The sequence below is a fragment of the Triticum aestivum genome, chromosome 7B (genome assembly GCF_018294505.1).
Source record: "Triticum aestivum cultivar Chinese Spring chromosome 7B, IWGSC CS RefSeq v2.1, whole genome shotgun sequence".
Taxonomy (NCBI): domain Eukaryota; kingdom Viridiplantae; phylum Streptophyta; class Magnoliopsida; order Poales; family Poaceae; genus Triticum; species Triticum aestivum.
In genome coordinates, this window is record NC_057813.1 from 707111710 (window position 1) to 707133870 (window position 22161).

Here is a 22161-nt window from a genome sequence, read left to right on the forward strand (position 1 = left end):
ACATTTTTCCGGATTCAGCTTGATGTCATATGCTCTGAGGTTGTCGAACGTGAGCCTCAAATCGTCTACTAGAGTTTCGACGTGTTTTGTTTTGACGACTACGTCGTCTACGTATGCCTCGACTGTTTTGCCGATCTGGGTAGCCAGACATGTTTGAATCATGCGCTGATATGTTGCGCCGGCGTTTTTAAGTCCGAAGGGCATCGTGTTGAAGCAGAATGGTCCGTAAGGAGTGATGAATGCCGTTGCGGCTTGGTCTGCTTCCGCCATCTTGATTTGATGGTAGCCAGAGTATGCGTCGAGGAAGCACAATGAATCGTGCCCTGCGGTAGCATCGATAATTTGGTCGATGCGGGGGAGAGGGAAGGGATCCTTTGGGCAAGCCTTATTGAGGTCTTTAAAATCGACACAGAGGCGCCAGGATTTGTCCTTCTTTGGTACCATTACCAGATTTGCTAGCCAATCCGGATGTTTGATATCTCTGATGAATCCGGCTTCCAATAGTTTGGCTAGCTCTTCTCCCATTGCCTGTCTTTTGGGTTCGGAAAATCGTCGAAGAGCCTGTTTGACTGGCTTAAATCCTTTTAGGATGTTTAGGCTGTGTTCTGCCAACCTGCGTGGGATTCCGGGCATATCCGAAGGATGCCAGGCGAAAATGTCCCAATTTTCCCGAAGGAATTCGCGCAGTGCGGCGTCTACTTCGGGGTTCAATTGTGCCCCGATGGAGGCCGTCTTTGTTGGGTCCGTTGGATGGACCTGGAATTTTATTATTTCATCTGCTGGTTTGAAGGAGGTGGACTTGGATCTTTTATCGAGTATCACATCGTCCCTGTTCACCGTAGAGCGCAGCGCGGTGAGTTCTTCTGCTGCTAAGGCTTCGGATAGTGCCTCCAGGGCTAGTGCGGCTGTCTTGTTTTCGGCGCGGAGTGCTATGTCCGGATCACTAGCGAGAGTGATTATTCCGCCGGGCCCAGGCATTTTGAGCTTCATGTACCCGTAATGAGGTACTGCTTGAAAAATTGTGAATGCCTCTCGTCCTAATATAGCGTGATATCCGCTGTTGAACGGGGCCACTTGGAACGTGACTTCTTCGGATCTGTAATTGTCCGGCGAGCCGAACACCACATCGAGTGTGATTTTTCCGGTGCAGCGCGCTTCCCGGCTAGGGATTATTCCTCTGAAGGTTGTGCTGCTTCGCTCAATACGGCTCCAATCGATTTCCATTTTTCGCAGAGTTTCCTCGTAAATGAGGTTTAATCCGCTGCCGCCATCCATGAGGACTTTTGTCAGTCGAAAGCCGTCCACTATGGGACTAAGCACCAGTGCGGCTGGTGCTCTGGCTGTTCGGAATTTAGGCTCGTCGCTGACGTTGAAGGTAATAGCTGTGTCGCTCCATGGATTTGCTGTTGCTACTTGGTAGACTTCGGCGAGTCCGCGGATTGTTCGTTTTCGCATATTGTTTGATGCGAAGGTCTCGAAGACTGTTGATACCGTACCGGTATTGTTGGAGTGGTTTTCCGGGGCTAGAAGCTCCTCGCCACTTTTGGCCACCTGCCGTAATATCCAACATGCTCGAAGGCTATGTGTTGGGACGGCTCCCTCTGTACTATGAAGCTTACAGGGTCCATTGAGCCATCCCTCCAGTACGGTTCCGTGCCCCTTATTGGGTTTTTGCTTTTTCGTTTTTGCATCTGGGGCCTGAGTGTGAGGCACCCTTTTGTTGCGGACTGGGGTTGGGGCCGGATTATCCCAAAATTGGTTTTCGGTTTTCCGGAAACTCTCCATCGCACAGTACTTTCGTACTATGGACGCCAGATCGGTGAAGCGTGTAATTTTACGACGATCGATGGCGTTCAATATTCCCTTGTCCGTGCAATTATTGCAGAAGATTGAGATTGCGTTTTCCTCTCGGCAGTCCTTTATCCTGTCCATAACCAGGAGGAATCTGGCCCAGTAGTGATGTACTGTTTCAGCGGGCTCTTGCCGTATTAGAGATAGATCGCATATGTCTGGGCGGGTGGGTGGACTAAAATCCGGATCCCTGCCCATCTTGGGGCTTAAAGGCCGAGGAGTTTCCGAATTCGGAAGCTTGGGTTGCTGGACACGATCCAGCGAGTCCGGAGCGATGCATGGTTTTAAGTTCAATGCTCGATCGAAGTCCGTCCCTCCGCGGAAATCCGGCATGGAGGGTTCGGGAATCCGGACGTGACTAGTTTTCAATATAGGCGAAGAGTTGCCGTATTGCTCCTCTACCACTGCGACGTGGTGGGTGGCCTGGGGAGAGTTAATCTCTCTCAGATCGGTTTTAAGCCCAATCTGATTGTAGTCTGTAGCGACTCCCAGGGCGGCGATGCGATCCAAGAGCTCGTTAACAGACGAGAGCTCTATTGGATCCAACTGTTCGGCAGATTTCGAGCTGACGCGAAGATTGCTTCTGACGACTTGAGAAGTCATTGTCGAAGCGGTGGCCGGACAGGCGGTCATAAGAAAACCACCTAGCCGGATAGTTTGGCCGGCGGCCAAGGCCCCTTTGGCGAAAACACCGTCTTTGAAGACGGGTGGAGGCATCCTTCCTATCGGTGACGACACAGAGGAACTCTCAATGAAAGCACCAATGTCGGTGTCAAAACCGGCGGATCTCGGGTAGGGGGTCCCGAACTGTGCGTCTAGGCGGATGGTAACAGGAGACGAGGGACACGATGTTTTACCCAGGTTCGGGCCCTCTCGATGGAGGTAAAACCCTACGTCCTGCTTGATTAATATTGATGATATGGGTAGTACAAGAGTGGATCTACCACGAGATCAAGGAGGCTAAACCCTAAAGCTAGCCTATGGTATGATTGTTGTAATGTATGTTGTGTCCTACGGACTAAAGCCCTCCGGTTTATATAGACACCGAAGGAGGCTAGGGTTACACAGAGTCGGTTACAATGATAGGAGATCTACATATTCGTATCGCCAAGCTTGCCTTCCACGCCAAGGAAAGTCCCATCCGGACACGGGACGGAGTCTTCAATCTTGTATCTTCGTAGTCTTGGAGTCCAGCGGATGATGATAGTCCGGCTGTCCGGACACCCCCTAGTCCAGGACTCCCTCAGGGCCCAAATTCCACCACAGTAAGAATGAAACTGTTGAGGCCCCACGACATGTCACCCTCGGAGCCTCACCAGCTTCGGGGACTACTGTCGGAGTAATGGGCCACGGGTAGGCCAACCCGAGTCCCAGAACCTTTCAAGACATCAGGGCAGGCTGCGCCCCTCAAGTCCCAGGAGCGACTCCAAGACAAGCCGAGTCCCAGAGGCGAATCCAAGATGAGCCGAGTCCCAGAGGCGACTCCAAGATGAGCTGAGTCCCAGAGGCGACTCCAAGATAAGCCGAGTCCCAGAGGCGACTCTCAGTTAAACCGAGTCCAGAGGCGACTCCAAGATAAGCCGACTCCTGGCCGGCGACTTCCGAAGAGGCCGGCTATAGGGAGTCGGCCTGCAACTCCAACCACCCTGTTAATTAAGGGCAGGCATGGCCACAGTGCGCCGTACCGACGGAGATCTCCGTCCGGCGCGGCACTGTTGCCATGCCGGCCCTGACATCAGCCCTTGGGGGCGGAGCCCTGTGCCCACGACGGCCTGTTTGTATGACCCTGAGACAGCGGGCCCCACCAGTCAACGGGAGCACTGAAGACGGCAAGAGCGCCAAGGGACGGACCCGTTGGGAGTCGGCCCCCAGGAGTCGGCCGGCCCCTCCCACGGGCCCCCCCACGCGATTAACCAGATGTGACGGGGAATGGCAACAGTGATCGCCCGTCCGGCGGCGGTACTATTGCCATGACCCCATGACTGAGCCAGCGTCATTAGAAGCACGGCTACAGTAATCTGCAGCCGGCAAGACACGCCCGCGGCGGACAAGGGCTGACGCCCCCGTACCAGGCCAGTCGGCAGGACCCACCAGTCGGCGGGACCCAGTAGTCGGCGGAGAAGACGGCGGCCTGAGAGACAGATGGCTGGGCCCGCGCCCAGCCAGTTTTACCATTGTACCCCTGGGGGGTAGGCCTATATAAACCCCCCAGGGCACCCATGCAAAGGGTTCGAATCCACTAGCACTAGACCAGATCATATAGGGAGAAGAGGGCTAGCCTTGCCTTCTCCTACCTTCAGAAACAGCTCAAGGAGCAACCTTGTACTCACTTTGCCTTAGTGACCATGCGGAGACCCCGCAGAGCAGCAATAGGGGTGTTATCTCCTCGGAGAGCCCTGAAGCTGGGTAAGATCCGCCGGCGTGCATGTCTTCGCCTCATTTCGTTTCCAGGCACCGGCGACGTTCTATTCGCCCCCACCATGATAAGCCATCCTTTGGCATATGTCGCACCCAACCCCCGACACGGAGCGCCTTCGCATTATGCCTCCATAGCCGGCAAGCATCCGTCTCCTCCGTCGTTAGCGACCGGTGGTAGACCCAGTCGAGGAGCCGCTCGTCCTTCTCGGGCTCCGCCGGCAACCCGCAGCGGTGGCACACGGATTGGTCCGCCACTTCCCTCTCCCTTGCTCGTGGCCTCTCGCAGCGCACACCTCCGTTTTCAACGTGCGCGTCCGTGTCGGCAGAGCGGACACTAGCACCCACCGCTGCCCTTGCGGAGCAGCAGCCGGCAGGGGGAGAGGACAGTGTGGACTACACAGCCCCTGCAGATCTGCACACGGGTCGGGAGGGGCCAACATCGGCGTTCGCGCCATGCCGACGCGGGAGCGATGACGGGTCAGATCCGGAGCTGTCTCGTGTCCACCTTGGATTTCTCTAGCACAATGCGGAGCACCAGCTCCTCGTCGACGTCGACGTCATCGTCATCGGAGCAGCTGCTGGAGCGCGACATCCTCGCCGGAGTCGTCAGATTTGATCCAAATCGAAGAGGGAAGAAGAAGGGACAGAGCGAGAAAGGAGAGTGAAGTGAGCTAGGGTTACTGCACTCGCCGAAGCCATCTACCGCTTTCCAAATTAATGCCGCCAAAGCGCACACCAAAAGGGACGTCGTGCCTCCACCATTGCTAGATCCAAAAAAGCACCATCACCAATGAGGCTTTGTAAGTCGATGAACAGGCCCATTGCAAGCAGTGCGGGACATATGTCGTTGTGGCACGTCGACCGAGGAACGTCCCATGCTACCTGATTCTCTGATTTTTAAAAAGGACAACCGCTACTACGATTCAGGACTCAGGGTGGACGTGACGAGCGGGCTTTTGGCCCGGCTCGCGGCTCGTTATGGACCGGACCGTCCGGTCCTGGCTCGCTCAATAATATGGCCGGTCCGGTCCGCGAAAACAGGACCGAAATTCGGTCGGTCTGGTCCGCCAAAAGCTCGGTCCGGCTCGGAGGACCGAAGGCCCAGCCCAATACAGCTAATCAGGACAGCCCAACACATATAGTCTTGCGTGCGTGACCTAGCGAGCCAGCTTCCTCTCCCTCGCCTCCCTCTCCCCTGCGCGGCTGCGGCAGCTTCCTTTCTCCCCGACACCAGCCCCCTCTCCCTCGCCTCCCTCTCCCCGGCACCGCCCCCCTCTGCCTCGCGCCGCCGCGCCTCTGCCTCGCGCTGCCATGCCCTCGCGCGGCTGCTCCTCGTCTCCCCCGCGTAGCCGAGCCGGTCCCTCTCTCTTCCTTGCCTATTCCTCGCGCCGCCGCGCATCAGGAGCGTCTTCTCCGGCTCCGGCCACCCTGCTTCTTCTCCGACCACCCCTCCGTCACGCTGGGCCCACATGGCAGTGACTGGATGTCGCCTGGACCGTGAGGACTGCCGGTCCGCACCGAGCTTCGCGCCTGCCGGTCCGGTCCCCGAAATCAAGACCGCCGCACTGCTCGGTCCGGTCCGGCTCGGACCGCCGACGGCCGGTCCAAACGAGGGCTCGGACCGGGACCGGACCGGCCCGGACTGTGTCCATCCTGATTCAGGACTTTAGGTGATGGCGCTCGGGAGGCCGACACCGGCGAGGGAGGGAGGCGCGAGTTGAAGTTTCTGTGCCGGAAGGCCGCATCCTCTGCTTCCGTGCCGTCGTCGCTGCCGCCGTCGTCGAAGTTGAGCGCGTAGCTGAGAGGGTCGTACTTGAACTCCCCCGCGGCCGCCACGCGCCGCCTCCACCTGGCCCTGCCGCCGCCGGTGTGCGGTCTCTCGGCGCCGCTGCCCGGTGAGGATGGTGATCCAAAGCAGCCGCAGACGGTCGTCCTCAGCTTGTGGCTCAGCGAGGGCGGGGAGTAGGGCGACGATGACTCCACCGCGTCCATGGAGGCTGCCTGCCTTGGTACTGGTGTGCTTGAGTCCGTAGGAGGTGGAGATGTGGAGAGAAGAGATGGAGTGAGGAAGTGGAGGTGGGGATTGGCAATGGCTGGAATGGATGGAGAAGGAGGCCTGGGAAGGCGGGACTAAATAGGGAGAAGGGGGAAGGACGGATAAGGCAGGGCGCGGCCAGGGCGTGAATGGCGGGAGACGCGCACGCACACAGATGCGGGGAAGCAAGCAACCAAAACCGCTGTCGCCGTAGCGCACGCGTACGGTTAGTCAGACAGACAGACGAAACGAGAGGGTGGTTGGGGGATTTCGCAGGTCCAGAGACGTTACTTGGACGGAAGTGAGCTGGACGACGATGGCAACGGCAGGTCGTCGTGCAAGCTGATGCTGACCAGTAGCAACGGTAACCACAGTGGTAGCTTAGCTGGCGGCTAATCCCTGACCTTCTTTATGTACACACATCATTACAGGCTTTTCTCTTTTGTGATAAATCATGATCGGCTGTTGTCGTCAAGCGTCTGATACCTTTTTCTTTTGTTCTCTTTTTGGGGAACCAACATCTGATTCTCAATGCTTCCTGTCCGGCGGGCGGATCGTATACATTCAGAAGCATCATCCATGAGCGGGACCTGCTGCGTGCCGGGCTGGTGTGGATGATAGGGGACGGCATGAAGGTCAACATCCACCATGATTAGTGGATCCCGAGGAAAGGGAGCTTGGTGCCACTGGGTGCCAAGTTCGTCCCTGGCGTGACTAAAGTTGGCCACCTCTTGGACCAATCTGGGGCGAGACGGGATGCGCAGAAGGTGGACACTATGTTTTCGAGTGATGATGCTAGAGATATCAAACGGATCGCTGTGAGAAGGCCGGGAGTTGAGGACTGCCTCGCGTGGAACTATACGAAGAACGGTCAGTTCACGGTCCGGTCTGCGTATCACCTACGCATGGGGATGAACAAGGCCAGATGCAACCGGGCGGAGTCCTCATCTGTGAGCAATCACAAAAGCTGCCTGGCGTTATGGGATTCGGCCGCCCCGGGGAAGGCCAAGATACACATGTGGCGCCTGATGAAAAATGGCCTTGTTGTTGGGCACGAGCTGAGAAGACGGAGTATTAAGGCTGGAGTGTTTTGTGCTGCTTGCAGGCGGGACGAGACCGTTTTTCACCGTTTCTGGGGGTGCCCGCATTCGGCCTTGTTCTGGAAGAGACTGTGCTCGGAAACGGGAATGAGGGTGGTGATCCCACCCTGTCACATGCATTCCCAGAGTGCTTTCTCTAGGTGGCTGCTGGACTGGTTTGCTGTTGCCCAGGATGAGGAGGGAGCGTTGGTGATTCAGGCCGTCTATGCCTTGTGGCTGGCGCGGAACGAAACCAAGGAAGGGAAGCGCATCGAGCAACCGCTGGCGATTGCCCGGCGTGTGGTGTCTCTCGTGGAGGAGTGGAAGCAAGTCCATGAGCAATCTCCACCGCAGCCGAAGCACAGGGTCCAAGCAAAATGGGAAGCACCGGAGGCGGGGTGGGTGAAGGCCAACGCTGATGGGGCTCTGTCCGTGCAAAGGGAGCGAGGAGGGGCTGGTGTAGTTTTCCGAGACCACAATGGTGGTTTTTTGGCTGCAGCGTGCCACTCCTACAACCATGTGGTGAGTCCTGAGGTAGCTGAAGTTCTCGCTTGCAAGAGGGCGCTTCAAGTGGCATCTGAGATCAATGTGGGAAGGATTCATCTGGAGCTTGATAATGCTGCTGTAGTTCAGGCTATCAATCGTAGCACGAAGGATCTCTCTTTGATTGGGCCGGCTGTCCAAGAAATCAGAAATATGCTCCAGCTGTTCACTGTTGTCAAGGTGTCGTGGAGGAGCCGAGAAGCAAATCGTGCCGCTGACAAGCTAGCTAAATTAGGTTTAGATGATGATTTATGTAAGGTTTGGTTATCTGTACCCCCAGAGCATATTCTGGTGATCTTGTCAGATGACATTCCGAGCTTTTAATATATGGCGGCGACATTGATCCTCAAAAAAAAAAAGCTTCACTTTTACGTTCTCATCACACACAAGAGAAGAGAACATGCATGATAGAAAGCACTGACACGGCCGAATCGATGGATGTGAACGCCGGCCAGATCACGAATGGGATGCCAAACCTCCTGGCCGGGTGAAAGGTTTCGTATCGTAGGGCCCACGCTGACGGACGGAGAACAGACGGACAGGATTGAGGCAACTCTGCTCAGTCAAAGCATGCAGCTCGCCGGAGCAGCAAAACAAACCATCCTGCCTCCGCAAGCGCCGTTGGTTTGGTTCCGCTGCTGTGGACGCAGGCTGCAGACGGGGCCAACGCCAAGACAAAGTCGAAGCAATGCGATTTATTAAGCAACCGGGCTCTCGAGTACTACTAGACTGGTGCTAGTGGTATGCCCAGTTGCCCATGATCGATCTATCGGGATAAGGATCGATTCCTTGGTCACACCATTTGTCAACAAAACAAAGCGTTCCTCCCTTCCCTTCCCTTGAGAGACAATCTAGGAGTATTGTAAATAAAATAAGCCAGCAGTCCACGGCAAAACCACACGCGATGGGAATCCATCCATCCATCCACCCATCACATACTAATAAACCTTTCTTTCTTTAGTTCCTCCACCTTGGTGGTGCAAAGAAAAAACAGGGATAACCAGGTAAGCCCTAGCGGAGCCCTGTGACACAAGTGCCAACAATCCTCTCACTGTCATAGCCAAACAAGCTTCTAAAGAAAACTGTACCATCTTACAAGCACTGTGTCACAAACTGCTGTTTAAATTCCAGCGTCACGCTCTTGGCCACACCCACACGATCATGTTACACCAACTGAAACCCGGATCCAGACGACATGGAGCAGCAAAGGAACAACATCATCTCACAGAGACATGAGCCATGAGCAGCCATGACAAGTGAGCCAACAGTATATTAAAACCATGCCTTCTTGTAGGCGAGGCGACCACATCTGCACGTGCTGAGTCCACGCGACAGAGATCACGACTGCTTCGAGTTCTAATGTCGAGGGTGTTCATCCGACCATGGCTCTGATTGTTAGACAGTTTTATGTATATTGGTGTACACTTGTGTAAAGCCTAGAATGTAGGATCTATAACAGCCGCCCTGGCCTGCGTGCCGCCTCTCAAGGGCTCCCTCTTGCATATGTTGTAACACTGTAACCGATCCTAGTCATTCAATCAAGAGCAATTCTCTCCAACTTGGTATCAGACTCCAGGAGCACCCATGGCCGGCCCTCCTCCCTTCTCCACCTCCGGCGGCACCTCAAGCTCCGCCACCTCGCCGGGCTCTCTCTCCTCCTCCTCCACGGCGCCTGCTGCCGACTCCTCTGCGTCTACCTCCCCCGCAACCTCGCCGGCTTTCTCCTTCGGTACCACCCCGTCCCTCTTCAGCGGCTCTTCTGCTGCATCTGGCACCCAGTTCGCCCCACTGTTCACCGCCGGCACCACTGCCTCGCCCATGCTGGCTACCCCTGCCCCTAGCCCCTCCATCTTCCATGACCACATAACCAACCACATCAAGTTCCTCCTAAACCCAGCAGATCACAATTACCACAAGTGGAAGACCTTCTTTTTCATGGTGCTTCTTCGCTATGGCGTCACCTACCTCATCGAGCACCCTCCTCCGCCCAACACCACCTCCCAATACCTCGAGCTGGACGCCCATGTCGTCCTTTGGATCTAAGCCACTCTCTCCGACACCATGTGCGACCATGTCGTCGGTGCCACGACCACGTTCGCCCTCTGGCACAAGATCAAGGATTACTTCCTTGCCAACCGCGCCGCCCGCTACATGATCCTCAACCGCCAACACCGCAACCTCAAGCAGGGCGATCTCTCGGTCTCCGAATATGCACGTCGCATGAAGCTCCTCACCGACGGCCTCGCCGACATCGACCACGCCGTCACCGAGACTGATCTCACCACTTAGTTTCTTCATGGCCTCGACAAACGGCTCGAAACCATTCGGGTCGTCCTCAGTGACCAGACCCTCCTCTTCGACACGGTTCTCTCTCGCATGGTCTTGGCCGAGGAATCTCAGGCGCAGCGCGTAGCCGAGGAGAGCGCCTCCGCCTTCGCCATCACTGGTTCCAGCTCGTCTGGCGGCCCCTCCGGTGCGGGTGGTCGCGCCGCTGGAGATCGCGGCGACCGCTCCTCCGACCGCCTCCCCGACCGGCCTCAGGGAGCGCCTCATCCACAGCCCCACCTTCCGGGCGTGGCCGTGGGGACTGCGGCGGCGACGGTGCTGACCGCGGCCGTGGGCGTGGCCGCGGACGCAACGACAGCGGGGGACGCGGCCAGTCGCATCCCGTGTTCTCCCTGTTTACATGCTACTTCGCTCCATACGGGATGGCGCTCCCGTCTCCTTGCTCCGGCTGGATCCCACCCAACGCCGCTAGCGTCCTTGGGCCACGTCCCGGCTCCCACGCCCAGGCGTACCATGCCTACGCCCCACCGCCGATGCCCAACCCGTACTACCCACCACCGCCACCGTCGTGGGATCACATCGCCATGCTCAATGCCGCCTACAACAATGGTGGCTGTCCTCCCACGCCGGCGCCTGAATGGTTCCTCGACAGCGGCGCCTCCTCTCACGTGACAGGCAATCCAGGTACCTTGACCACACCCAGTTCTTCATTAAAGGATATACCATCTAGCATTCTTGTGGCAATGGGCAGCATCTTCCCATCACCGCCTCCGGATCCACCACTCTTTCCCCCCATGACTTCCGCCTTACCGACATTCTTGTCTCTCCTCATGTTGTTACTAGTCTTATCTCTGTTCGTCGTTTTACTAAGGATAACTCATGTTCAATTGAATTTTACCCATGTGGCTTTCTTGTGAAGGATCTTCGCACTCGGAAGGTGCTCATGATCTCCGTTAGCAACGACGATCTCTACCCCTTCGTTGGCACAACTCCATCTCCGGCGTCTGCACTTTTCAACGTCTCCACCTCGGACTTGTGGCATCGACGGCTCGGCCACCCTAGAGCCAACACTCTTTCGTCCTTAGGACTTGATTTTCTTTCCCATTGTAATAAGGCAGCTCACTCTCCATGTACCGCTTGCCAACTAGGGCGCCAGCGACGGCTTTCGTTTTCTTCTTCACTTAGTAAAACTTATGCTCCTTTTGATTTGATCCATTGTGATCTATGGACCTCTCCAGTTGTAAGTTTCTCCGGTTATCAATATTACTTGATTATTTTGGATGATTTCACGCACTACTCCTGGTCCTTTCCCCTTCGCAACAAATCTGATACATCATCCACACTCCAACGCTTCTTTTTGTACGTGTACACTCAGTTTCATGTGATCATCAAAGCCATGCAGTGCGACAACGGCGGCGAGTTCATTAACGCAACTCTACGACACTTCTTCTCCTCAAATGGCGTCGTCTATCGCTTCTCATGCCCCCATACTTCCACTCAAAACGGCAAGGCCGAACGGATCATTCACACTACCAACGATATTGTCCGCAGTCTTCTCCAACAAGCCACGCTTCCACCACCGTTTTGGGTCGAGGCCTTACACACCGCAACATATCTTCTCAACTGGCGTCCCTCTCGTGCCATTCATCCCCACACCCCCTACTTCCTATTACACGGCACACATCCCACTTATGACCACTTATGCGTTTTTGGTTGCCTTTGCTTCCCCAACGATTTCCGCCACCATGCCTCACAAGCTTGTGCCGCGCTCCACTCGCTGTGTCTTTCTTGGGTATCCCCTAGAGCATAAAGGGTATCGGTGTTTTGATCTTACGACCCGTCGCGTCATCGTTTCACGCCATGTCCTATTTGACGAACAAACCTTCCCATACACGCCACCCACACCTACGCCACAGCCAGGCACGTCCACAAACGATCCCATGCAGCAGATCCCGCCCACCCCAACCTCCTCAGATCGCCCGACCCCACCACATCTCTCGGATCCGCCACCCCGCCCATCGCTATCGCACGCGCACCCTCCGTCCGGGCGCCACAGTCCCGCTATGCCGACCGTCTCCACGCGTACCCCCGCCAACGGCTCGCTCACCTCTCGATCCGCATCTTCCTCGCCTGTCGTGCCCACTCCCCGTGCCTCCCCCCAATACGGTCCGCAACCCCGCTCCGCGCCAACTACCCTGGACCCACCTGACCCAGCATCCACCCCGGGATCCACTCCGGTCGGCTCTGACTCCCCTGCAGCCCGGCCCACAGCATCCACCTCGCATCCCGCGCCATCCACTCCCAGTCCGCCACGCCTACCTCGCCATGCATTGCCAATAGAGCCTCCACGTAATTCTCATCGCATGACCACTCGCGCTAAGCGCGGTTACTGTATGCCTCGCCGTTTATTCTTAGCCACCACTACCCCTCCTCTCTCCGCTATACAACCACATATAAATCCGCACTCAAGGACCCCAATTGGCAACAAGCGATGCGTGATGAATATTTTTCTTTAATGAATAATTCCACTTGGTCTTTGGTGCCCAAGCCTGCAGGTGTGAATGTGGTGACAGGCAAATGGATTTTTCGGCATAAGTTCAATGCGGATGGCTCTCTCGCTCGATACAAGGCACGCTATGTGGTCCGTGGCTTCACCCAACAGGAAGGTGTCGATTATGACGAGACGTTCAGTCCCGTGGTCAAGCCATCCACCATCCGTGTTGTTCTCAGTCTTTCCACGTCAGAGTCATGGCCTATTCATCAACTCGACGTCAAGAATGCATTCCTCCACATTGAGCTCAATGAAACTGTGTACTTTGCTCAGCCTGCCAGGTTCGTCGACCCAGCTCATCCGGATCATGTTTGCTTGCTGCACAAGTCTCTTTACGGGCTCAAACAGGCGCCTCGCCAGTGGTTTCTTCGGTTCAAGAAGTTCCTGCTCTCCCTCGGGTTCTCTGCTTCCCGGAGTGATTCTTCTCTATACATTCTCCATCGTGGTACGTCCATTGCATATCTTCTTGTGTATGTTGACGATATAATCCTCACCGCCAACTCCACCCACACACTCAACACCATCATCGCTTCCCTTAAGTCCGAATTCTCCATGAGCGACTTAGGTGATCTCCACCATTTCTTGGGCATCAATGTCACACCCAACAGCGCCGGCCTCTTCCTATGTCAACAGCAATACACTTTAGAGATCCTCGACCGTGCCAAAATGTTAAACTGTAAACCCGTGTCCACACCCATTGACACCAGCTCCAAACTCTCCTCCACCGATGGTCATCCTATCTCTAACCCCACACACTATAGGAGCCTTGCCGGTGCGCTCCAATATCTTACCCTCACTAGGCCCGACATCTCCTATGCCGTACAACAAGTTTGCTTGTTCATGCATGAGCCCCGGGACAGCCACATGCAATTGATCAAGCGCATTCTTCGTTACTTGCGGGGTACAACGCACTACGGTCTTCAGTTCTACCGGTCCACCTCTCGCGATCTAGTTGCTTACACCGATGCAGATTGGGCTGGTTGCCCGGATACCCGGAAATCAACGTCTGGCTTCTGTGTTTTCCTTGGCTCCAATTTGGTGTCGTGGTCTTCCAAACGATAGCCAACCGTGAGTCGCTCCAGTGCCGAGGCTGAATACCGCGGGGTTGCCAACTGTATCGCCGAGTCGTGTTGGCTGCGACAACTCCGTCATGAGCTGAAGTGTCCACCGCGGCGTGCAACTATGGTTTATTGAGACAACATCAGCGCTACTTATCTTGCCAGCAACCCTGTACAGCATCAACGAACAAAGCACATTGAGATCGATTTGCACTTCATCCGTGATCGTGTTGCTCTTGGTGAAGCTCGCGTGCTGCATGTTCTATCCAGCTCTCAATTTGCTGATCTCTTCACCAAAGGACTGCCATCACAGGTGTACCATGAATTCAGATCCAGCCTGAACGTTCATCCAAATGGCGTTCCGGCTGAGGGGGGTTGTTAGACAATTTTATGTATATTGGTGTACACTTGTGTAAAGCCTAGAATGTAGGATCTATAACAGCCGCCCTGGCCTGCGTGCCGCCTCTCAAGGGCTCCCTCCTGTATATGTTGTAACACTGTAACCGATCCTAGTCATTCAATCAAGAGCAATTCTCTCCAACTCTGATACATCGACTCTGCGCAGACAAGGCAGGAGTTAGTCAGGCAATACAGGTGGACTTCCAGCTCAGATCCTACAGATTCAGTAGTTCAATGAACAAGCAAAATGGGACAGATTACTATTGGGGGGGTTGGGGGGGGGGGGCTACATAGTATATATATATAGAGAGAGATTGTTACAGGCAGAAGCAGAACAATGTTTCTGCCACATTGACTATATTGATCTCAACTGAATTTGAAATTTTGTAACCGTAAACTCTCAACTTTTATGTGTTTAGCTCTATAACTTACCGCTATGCACGTTGGATCAATAGCCAGGTAGAGACATTATAAACTTGTTCAACTGGTGCACAGTCTATGCGGTGGGTTGTCGGCTTTTCCCCCAAAAAAACATCACCCAATTTTCAGAGGTAGGGGCGTCCCCCCATTGTGTCTCGCTTTGTGTAGAATCTCGAGGGAAGAGAGGTAGCTGGGGCGAGACGACTGGCACCGGGCGTAGGAAGTTAGTCTACACACCCAATTTCATCTTTCTTTTTTGTTAGTATAAGTGGTACAGTTGTTGTCTTAATTTCGTGCAGGCGAGCTCCATGGTTGGGGTCAGTTGAGATCTGTGGATTCATTAGTGTTTAAATTCACTTCATCTGGATGGTATGGTTGATTGCCTTCTCTTGTATGGAGGAGAGAGCATGGGGTGAGTAACAGAGAGGGGCTTTTTCCAACCGATTAGCCCGTTGGGTTTGCAAAAGAAAAAAAAAAAACAGCGTCAGTTGTCATTTGCACACCCGCATCTTGTGAATTGTTGGTGTGATTAAGCTGGGCATTGTCTACGAACACTTCCGGCCCTCGGTCTTCATTAAACTCTTGCTGCTACCAGTTTGCAGTTAATTCTGTCTTTCTTTGCAAGAGTTTTCAGTTATTGTCTGACACTCGTCTCTGGTACACATCTCTGTCATTCATTCTTTTTAGGAAAGTTGCATTTTTTACATAGTTGATCTCTGCTCTATCCTTCATTCCAGAATCTCCAAGATGACGGGTGCATATATGATCAAGTTCAGCATGTGAAGTAGCCCATCACTATTTGCTGGTTCCATCCTCGCGCCACACTGGCAGCTGACTTGGAGATCATGGGGCCCCCTTCGGATTAAGTACTTCACGTGGCTCGCGCTCCAGGACCGGTGCTGGACCGGCGCGCGCTTGGCCCGCCATGGACTCCCTCACCATGCCCTCTGCTTGCTCTGCGGCCAGGAGATCGAGTCCATGGAGCACCTACTGACGGGCTGCCCTTTCTTGAGGCAGATTTGGCATAGCTGCCTTGCTTGGTGCATCCCTCCTGCTCATGCACCGACTGCGAGCACTCGGTTCCTTGACTGGTGGCACACTACCACGTCAAGCGCCCCGGCGGCACAAAGGAAGGGTCTCTCCTCACTCATCTTGCTCACGCCTGGTCCATTTGGAAGCACCGCAACTATTGCGTGTTCGACGGCGGCACCTCCTCAGCCACGCAGCTATGCCTAGACATCCGCGAGGAAGCGCGCTCCTGGATCAAAGCAGGAGTGACCGGGTTAGCCTCCATAGCACTGTAGGCGCTAGATGAATGTACTGGGGCTGAGTATACCCATTCTCTATCATGCTCGCGCTAGCGACTACGCCATCCCTGTGTACGTAGCACTCTAGCGGCCCCCTCCTTGTACGCTCTTTACTCTACCTATCAATGAATGATACGCAAGCTTTGCGTATTCGCGAAAAAAAACTGTGAAATCTGCATATGACATGTCTGTGTTAAAAGGTAGATTGTAGCGTGTCAACGTATGTATGTACGGTTCGGTTGTAGTAGATAACAGTGTAACCGAGGTAGGTTGTTGTAGTCGGCCTTATCTCTAGTATAGCTTTGATTAGGGGCCACGACTCCAACAACCTCTTCAAACCCTCATGTATCTTGTGCTATATATATTGACACGAATGCGTCCCTGATGAGATCATCAAACGCTTAGCCTATTTTCTTATATGGTAATCAGAGCCTACCTCGGTTGCATCCATGGCGAACTCCTCCACAAATTCATTCCCCTCATCTCCTTTTGCACACTTCGCCACAGAGAACCTCACGAGAGGAAACGAGGCACTCTGGCACACCACCGTCCTCTCAGCCATACGGGGGGCGCAGATGGCGGCCTTCATCGACCTCGAGCAGGAGGTGCCACCCATGCACACTGAGGTCACCTCCTCCGACGGCAAGACCAAGACCAAGGCTCCGAACCCAGAGTTCAGCGTGTGGTATGCGCGAGATCAGCAGGTTTTCTCCTACCTGCTGACGACGCTGCCGCGCGAGATGGCCATCCAACTTGCAACATGCCATACCGCAGCTGAGCTGTGGAACACTGTGCAAGGGATGCTGGCATCGCATACCCGCGCACAGACCGTCAACGTAAGGATTGCTCTGGCGAACCTCCAGAAGGGCAACCTATCCGTTGCTAAATATGTCGGTAAGGTTAGAACACTTTGGGATGAACTAGCTGCTTTAGGAAAGAAGGTGGACGAGGAAGATGTCGTCTCCCACATCCTCGCTGGACTTGATGAGGAGTTTGATCCCGTGGTGTCTGCCATGTGCTCACGGGTCGAGCCTGTTGGGGTGCCGGAGCAGTACTCGCGGCTCCTAAGCTTCGAGACTCGCATGAATCTGCATGGCGGGTCTTCTCAGTCGTCTGCAAACGCGGCGGCATGCGGGCGCTTCAATAAGACAAACGGCGGCGGTGGTGACCGCGGCCGTGGCTTCCCCAACAAACAAGGCGGCGGCGGCGGCGGAGATCGCAACCGCAACTACTCCAAGCCACCCAACCGTGGAAACGGGGGAGGTGGTGGCAACGGAGGCGGCAGCGGCGGGAACTACAACAACAATCCCTCCGCCAAGCCTATGTGCCAGATCTGCGGCAAGATTGGACACCCTGCATGGAAGTGTTGGAAGAGGTATGATTCTTCCTACCATGAAGGAGAAGAACAGTAGCATCAGCGCTCGGCGAACATGGCGGCCCCTCAGTATGGAGTAGATACCAATTGGTATCTTGACAGCGGCGCAACAGATCACATCACGGGAGACTTGGAGAAGCTGACAGTTCGCGATCGCTACACGGGAAACGAGCAAATCCACACAGCTAGTGGATCAGGTATGACTATTGCCCACATTGGTCAATCACACATACATACCCCTGAACGAGAGAGCTTGCACCGTAACCAGCGGGAATTTTTGTTCCCACTCCACGCTCGCAAGAACTCGATCAAGTTTTTCGTAGGTTGGGTTAGGCAGAGCGTTAGCCCATGTAAACTTTCGACCAGAGAGCTCTATCTCTCTCAGATCCAAGCTTTCAATAATGGTGTTGAACATGAAGGACCACCTGCCATCAAAGTTATCATTGTTCTTCTCGTCTCTCCTCCTGATGATATTGAAATTGCCTCCAACTAAAATTGGCAGCTGCTCTGACCCACAGATTCGGACAAGGTCCGCGAGAAACTCCGCTTTAAGCTCTCGCTGTGCGGCACCATATACCGCCACCAAAGCCCAGTTAAAGCCATCAATCCGAGACCTAACTCGAAACTTTACTACAAAGTCGCCCATCACTACACTACGGACTTCAAGCGAATCACATCTCACACCTAGTAAGATACCACCCGATCTTCCTCGCGGAGGGAGGCAATGCCAATTGAAATCAATACCACCGACCAGAGAGGAGAGAAACTGTGGTGCAAAGTTATCTCTACCCGTTTCTGATAGAGCAACAAAATCTAGCTTCTGCTCTAAAGCTGTCTCAGCCAGGAATCTTCTTTTAGCCAAGTCCTTCAGACCTCTGCTATTCCAAAAAATTCCTCTCATAGTTCATCATGGAATTTTTTGGTGGTTCGAATCCTAGCACTCCTACGAACTGCGGAATCGGGATAGATCTTCCGTTTCCACTTACGCTTAGGTTTACTAAGCTCAGTCACCCGGTCCTCATGACCGGGTTCACAAATATTACTAGCATCATTCTCTAGGGGTACATCATCTTCCTCAGCGTCATGATCGGGGGGTGCTAGATCCGCACACAGACTATCAAGCACTCTAACCCCTAATGCATCAATCTCATCATCATTCATTGGTTTAATGGCTGCAAGATTGCGAATAGTCTCTAAAGCACGTTCCGCCTCCAAATCTAATATATCATTCACCGAATTGGTAATCTCACTATCCGTAGCACCTAGTGAAACTCCTAATTGGTTTGCATTATTTTTAATGTCCTCATTAGAAAAATGCAATAGGGAATTAGACAAGTTGACGGACATACCAGAAGATAAAGCAGCCTCCTGAAGCTTGGCCTCCCTCATAGCGCACCGCTGCTGCATATCGTCCACCTCAGGGATGTTGAGGATGCGAGCACTCATCCGTCTCCCCTCGAAGATAGGGTCCGGGATCCCACCAAACGCGATCACCTCCTCCCTAGTATAACCTGGCACCAAAACCCCGAAAGGTGGTGCCGAAGTTACCAGAGAAGGCGTCTGCGGGCTCCCGATCCCCTTAGACGGGTGCCCCACACCAGGTAGTGTGGAAGAGTGGATGATGGGGGCTTCCTGCCCGCTCCCTCCTCCCGCCACAGCCGCCAGCTCAGGCGACATAGCCAGTGGCAAGGTGGTCCTCCTGACCATCGGTGTAGAGGGAGGAGACAGGGCCTCCTGCCCCGGCGTCCCCCCAAACGCAGCAGCTGCCATAGTGGTTGTCACCACCATCGGAGTAGGAGTTGAGGCCGCCTGCCTCGGGCTCCCTCTCCCAGCAGCAGCCGACCCCCTCGGGGCCGTCATCGGTATGGAGACGGGGGAAGACAGGACGACCTGTCTCGAACCCCCTCCCCCACACCCCATCGCGCCCGCAATCGCCGACACCGAGGTCGCGTCTGCGGGAGGCGGCAGACCAAGAGAACCATCCACCGGCCTCCTCTCCGTAGCGCCGCCCTCAATCTGATCATACACCATTGTTCGTGGACTCAGGGGAGCCGAACCACGTGGGTAACAAGAACACCTTCTCCTTCGAGACGTCATGGTTTGAACGTGAGGGGTTCTTAGATTTGATTGCCAGGGAATGGGTTAAAGATGTACGAGGCAAAACTGCTATTGAGCGGTGGCAGAATAAGATTAGGAACTTGAGAAGCTTCTTACGGGGTTGGGCTAAGCACCTTAGCGGTGTGTATAAGATTGAAAAGGATAGACTCCTGACTCTTATACAGGACCTGGACATTCAGGCCGAATCCAATATTTTGTCACCAGCAAAGCTTCAGGTTAAAAATGAGGCGGAGAAGAGGTTAAAAGAACTACTCCGCGAAGAAGAACTGAAGTGGGCTTTGCGTGCTAAAGTACGCAAAGTGGTCCAGGGGGACGCGAATACTCAGTTCTTCCATTTGATAGCTAATGGCAAACACAGAAAGAAGCAAATCTTTCAGCTTGAGCAGGACGAGGGCACTATTTTAGGTCAGGATAACCTAAAAACATACATTACCAAATATTATAAGCAGTTATTTGGACCTCCGGAGGATAATACTGTGTCCCTTGATGAGTCCAAAACTGAGGATGTACCTCAGCTATCGGCTGCTGATAATGAGATTCCGGTTGCCCCGTTCTTGGAGAAGGAGGTTTTTGATGCTATTGCACAGATGAAAAATAATAAGGCTCCCGTACCGGATGGTTTCCCGGCTGAGTTCTATAAGAAGTGCTGGCACATTATTAAGGGGGATCTACTACCTATGTTCCATGATCTATTTTCTGGACAGCTTCAATTATTCCACTTGAATTTTGGGACTATCACACTACTTCCTAAGAAGACGGATGCGGTGAGAATTGAGCAATTCCGGCCGATCTGTCTCCTTAATGTTAGTTTCAAAATTTTCACCAAGGTCGGGACTAACAGACTCACACAGATTGCACATTCTGTAGTGCAACAGTCCCAAACCGCTTTCATGCCGGACAGAAATATCCTTGAAGGGGTGGTAGTCCTGCATGAAACGCTCCATGAAATCCAGTCCAAAAAATTAGATGGAGTGATTTTTAAGGTGGATTTCGAGAAAGCGTATGATAAGGTCAAATGGCCATTTCTCCAACAGTCTTTGTGTATGAAAGGCTTTGATGAAGCCTGGCGCCGACAGGTTGAATCATTTACGCAAAAAGGTAGTGTGGGAATTAGAGTTAATGATGACATAGGTCACTACTTCCAGACACATAAAGGCCGAAGACAAGGTGACCCGATGTCCCCTATCTTGTTTAACATTGTGGTGGATATGTTGGCAGTTTTGATAGGAAGGGCTAAGGAAAATGGTCAAGTAGGTGGATTGGTGCCTCACCTTATTGATGGAGGTGTCTTTATCCTACAGTACGCTGATGATACAATCATCTTTATGGAGCATGACTTGGCTAAGGCGAGAAATATGAAGCTGGTGTTATGCCTATTCGAACAATTGACCGGGTTAAAGATCAACTTTCATAAGAGCGAGCTGTTCTGTTTTGGTAGGGCCAAAGCTGAACAGGATGCTTATAGGCAATTGTTTGGATGTGAGTTGGGAGAGCTACCATTCTCATACTTGGGGATTCCTATCCACCATCGTAGGCTGACAAACAGAGAATGGAAGTGCATCAAGGACCGATTTGAGAAGAAAATGAGCTGCTGGAAGGGCAAGCTCATGTCATATGGAGGCCGATTAATCCTAATTAATTCGGTGCTCACGAGTATGCCGATGTTTCTTCTATCGTTCTTTGAGGTACCAGTTGGTGTTAGGAAGAGACTGGACTTCTATAGATCACGGTTCTTTTGGCAGGGTGATGAGCTTAAAAGAAAATATCGGCTTGCTAAGTGGGATATCATCTGTAGACCGAAAGACCAAGGGGGTCTAGGTATTGAGAATCTCGAAGTTAAGAATAAATGCCTTCTTAGCAAGTGGCTGTGGAAGCTCTCTTCGGAGAATGATGCTATGTGGGCTCAAATCCTTCGCGGCAAGTACCTTCATTCAAAAACTTTGTCCCAGGTCACAGTACGGCCGACCGACTCGCCCTTCTGGAAAGGTCTCATGAAGGTCAAGCAGGCATTGTTTAATTGGACTAAGTTTGTTATTGGAAACGGCACGAGTACACGTTTTTGGGAGGATACTTGGCTCGGTGACACACCCTTAGCCATCCAATACCCTTCTTTGTACTGCATTGTTCAACGGCGTGAGGTGTTCGTTGCATCGGTCTTTCAATCTACCCCCCTTAATATCCAGTTCAGACGAGTGCTAGCGGGCAATCGTTGGGAAGAATGGCTCCGTCTAGTTAGGAGACTGATGGAAGTCCAGCTTTCTCACCAACCCGATGAATTACGCTGAAAGTTGACTAAGTCTGGAGCATTCACGGTTAAATCAATGTATATTGATGTTATTAATTCGAACTCCATTCCTACGTCCAAACATGTTTGGGATGTCAAAGTTCCTTTGAAAATAAAAGTGTTTATGTGGTTTGTCCATAAACAAGTAATTTTAACTAAGGATAACTTGATAAAGCGTAATTGGACAGAACCTACTAGGTGTAGTTTCTGCGATCGGGATGAGACTATTAAACACCTCTTTTTTGATTGCCCGCTGGCCAAGGTACTTTGGCAGACGGTCCACATTGCTTTTAATATCAAACCTCTGAATTCTGTTAATGCGTTATTTGGGACATGGCTTAATGGGATTGAGCCTAACTTAGCGAGACATATTCGGGCTGGAGTTTGTGCTTTGTTGTGGACTATCTGGAATTGCAGAAACAATTTGGTCTTTAACA

At 53.3% G+C, this 22161-nt stretch overlaps 1 protein-coding gene and 1 pseudogene across 1 annotated transcript; one reads left to right on the forward strand and one right to left on the reverse strand.

Moving 5' to 3' along the window:
- Positions 1–5543: 5543 nt before the first annotated feature.
- Positions 5544–6352, reverse strand: LOC123163140 (uncharacterized). Its single transcript, XM_044580901.1, has one exon. It carries the CDS (start codon positions 6259–6261, stop codon positions 5821–5823), a length of 441 nt encoding a protein of 146 aa, XP_044436836.1. The 5' UTR covers positions 6262–6352; the 3' UTR covers positions 5544–5820.
- A 10533-nt stretch (positions 6353–16885) lies between these two features.
- LOC123163389 (uncharacterized) lies at positions 16886–17024 on the forward strand (annotated as a pseudogene).
- The last annotated feature ends 5137 nt before the right edge of the window (positions 17025–22161 follow it).

Bases quoted from the DNA above. Each gene is read 5' to 3' on its own strand.
- LOC123163140 (XM_044580901.1), bottom strand. From the start codon at position 6,261: ATGGACGCGGTGGAGTCATCGTCGCCCTACTCCCCGCCCTCGCTGAGC.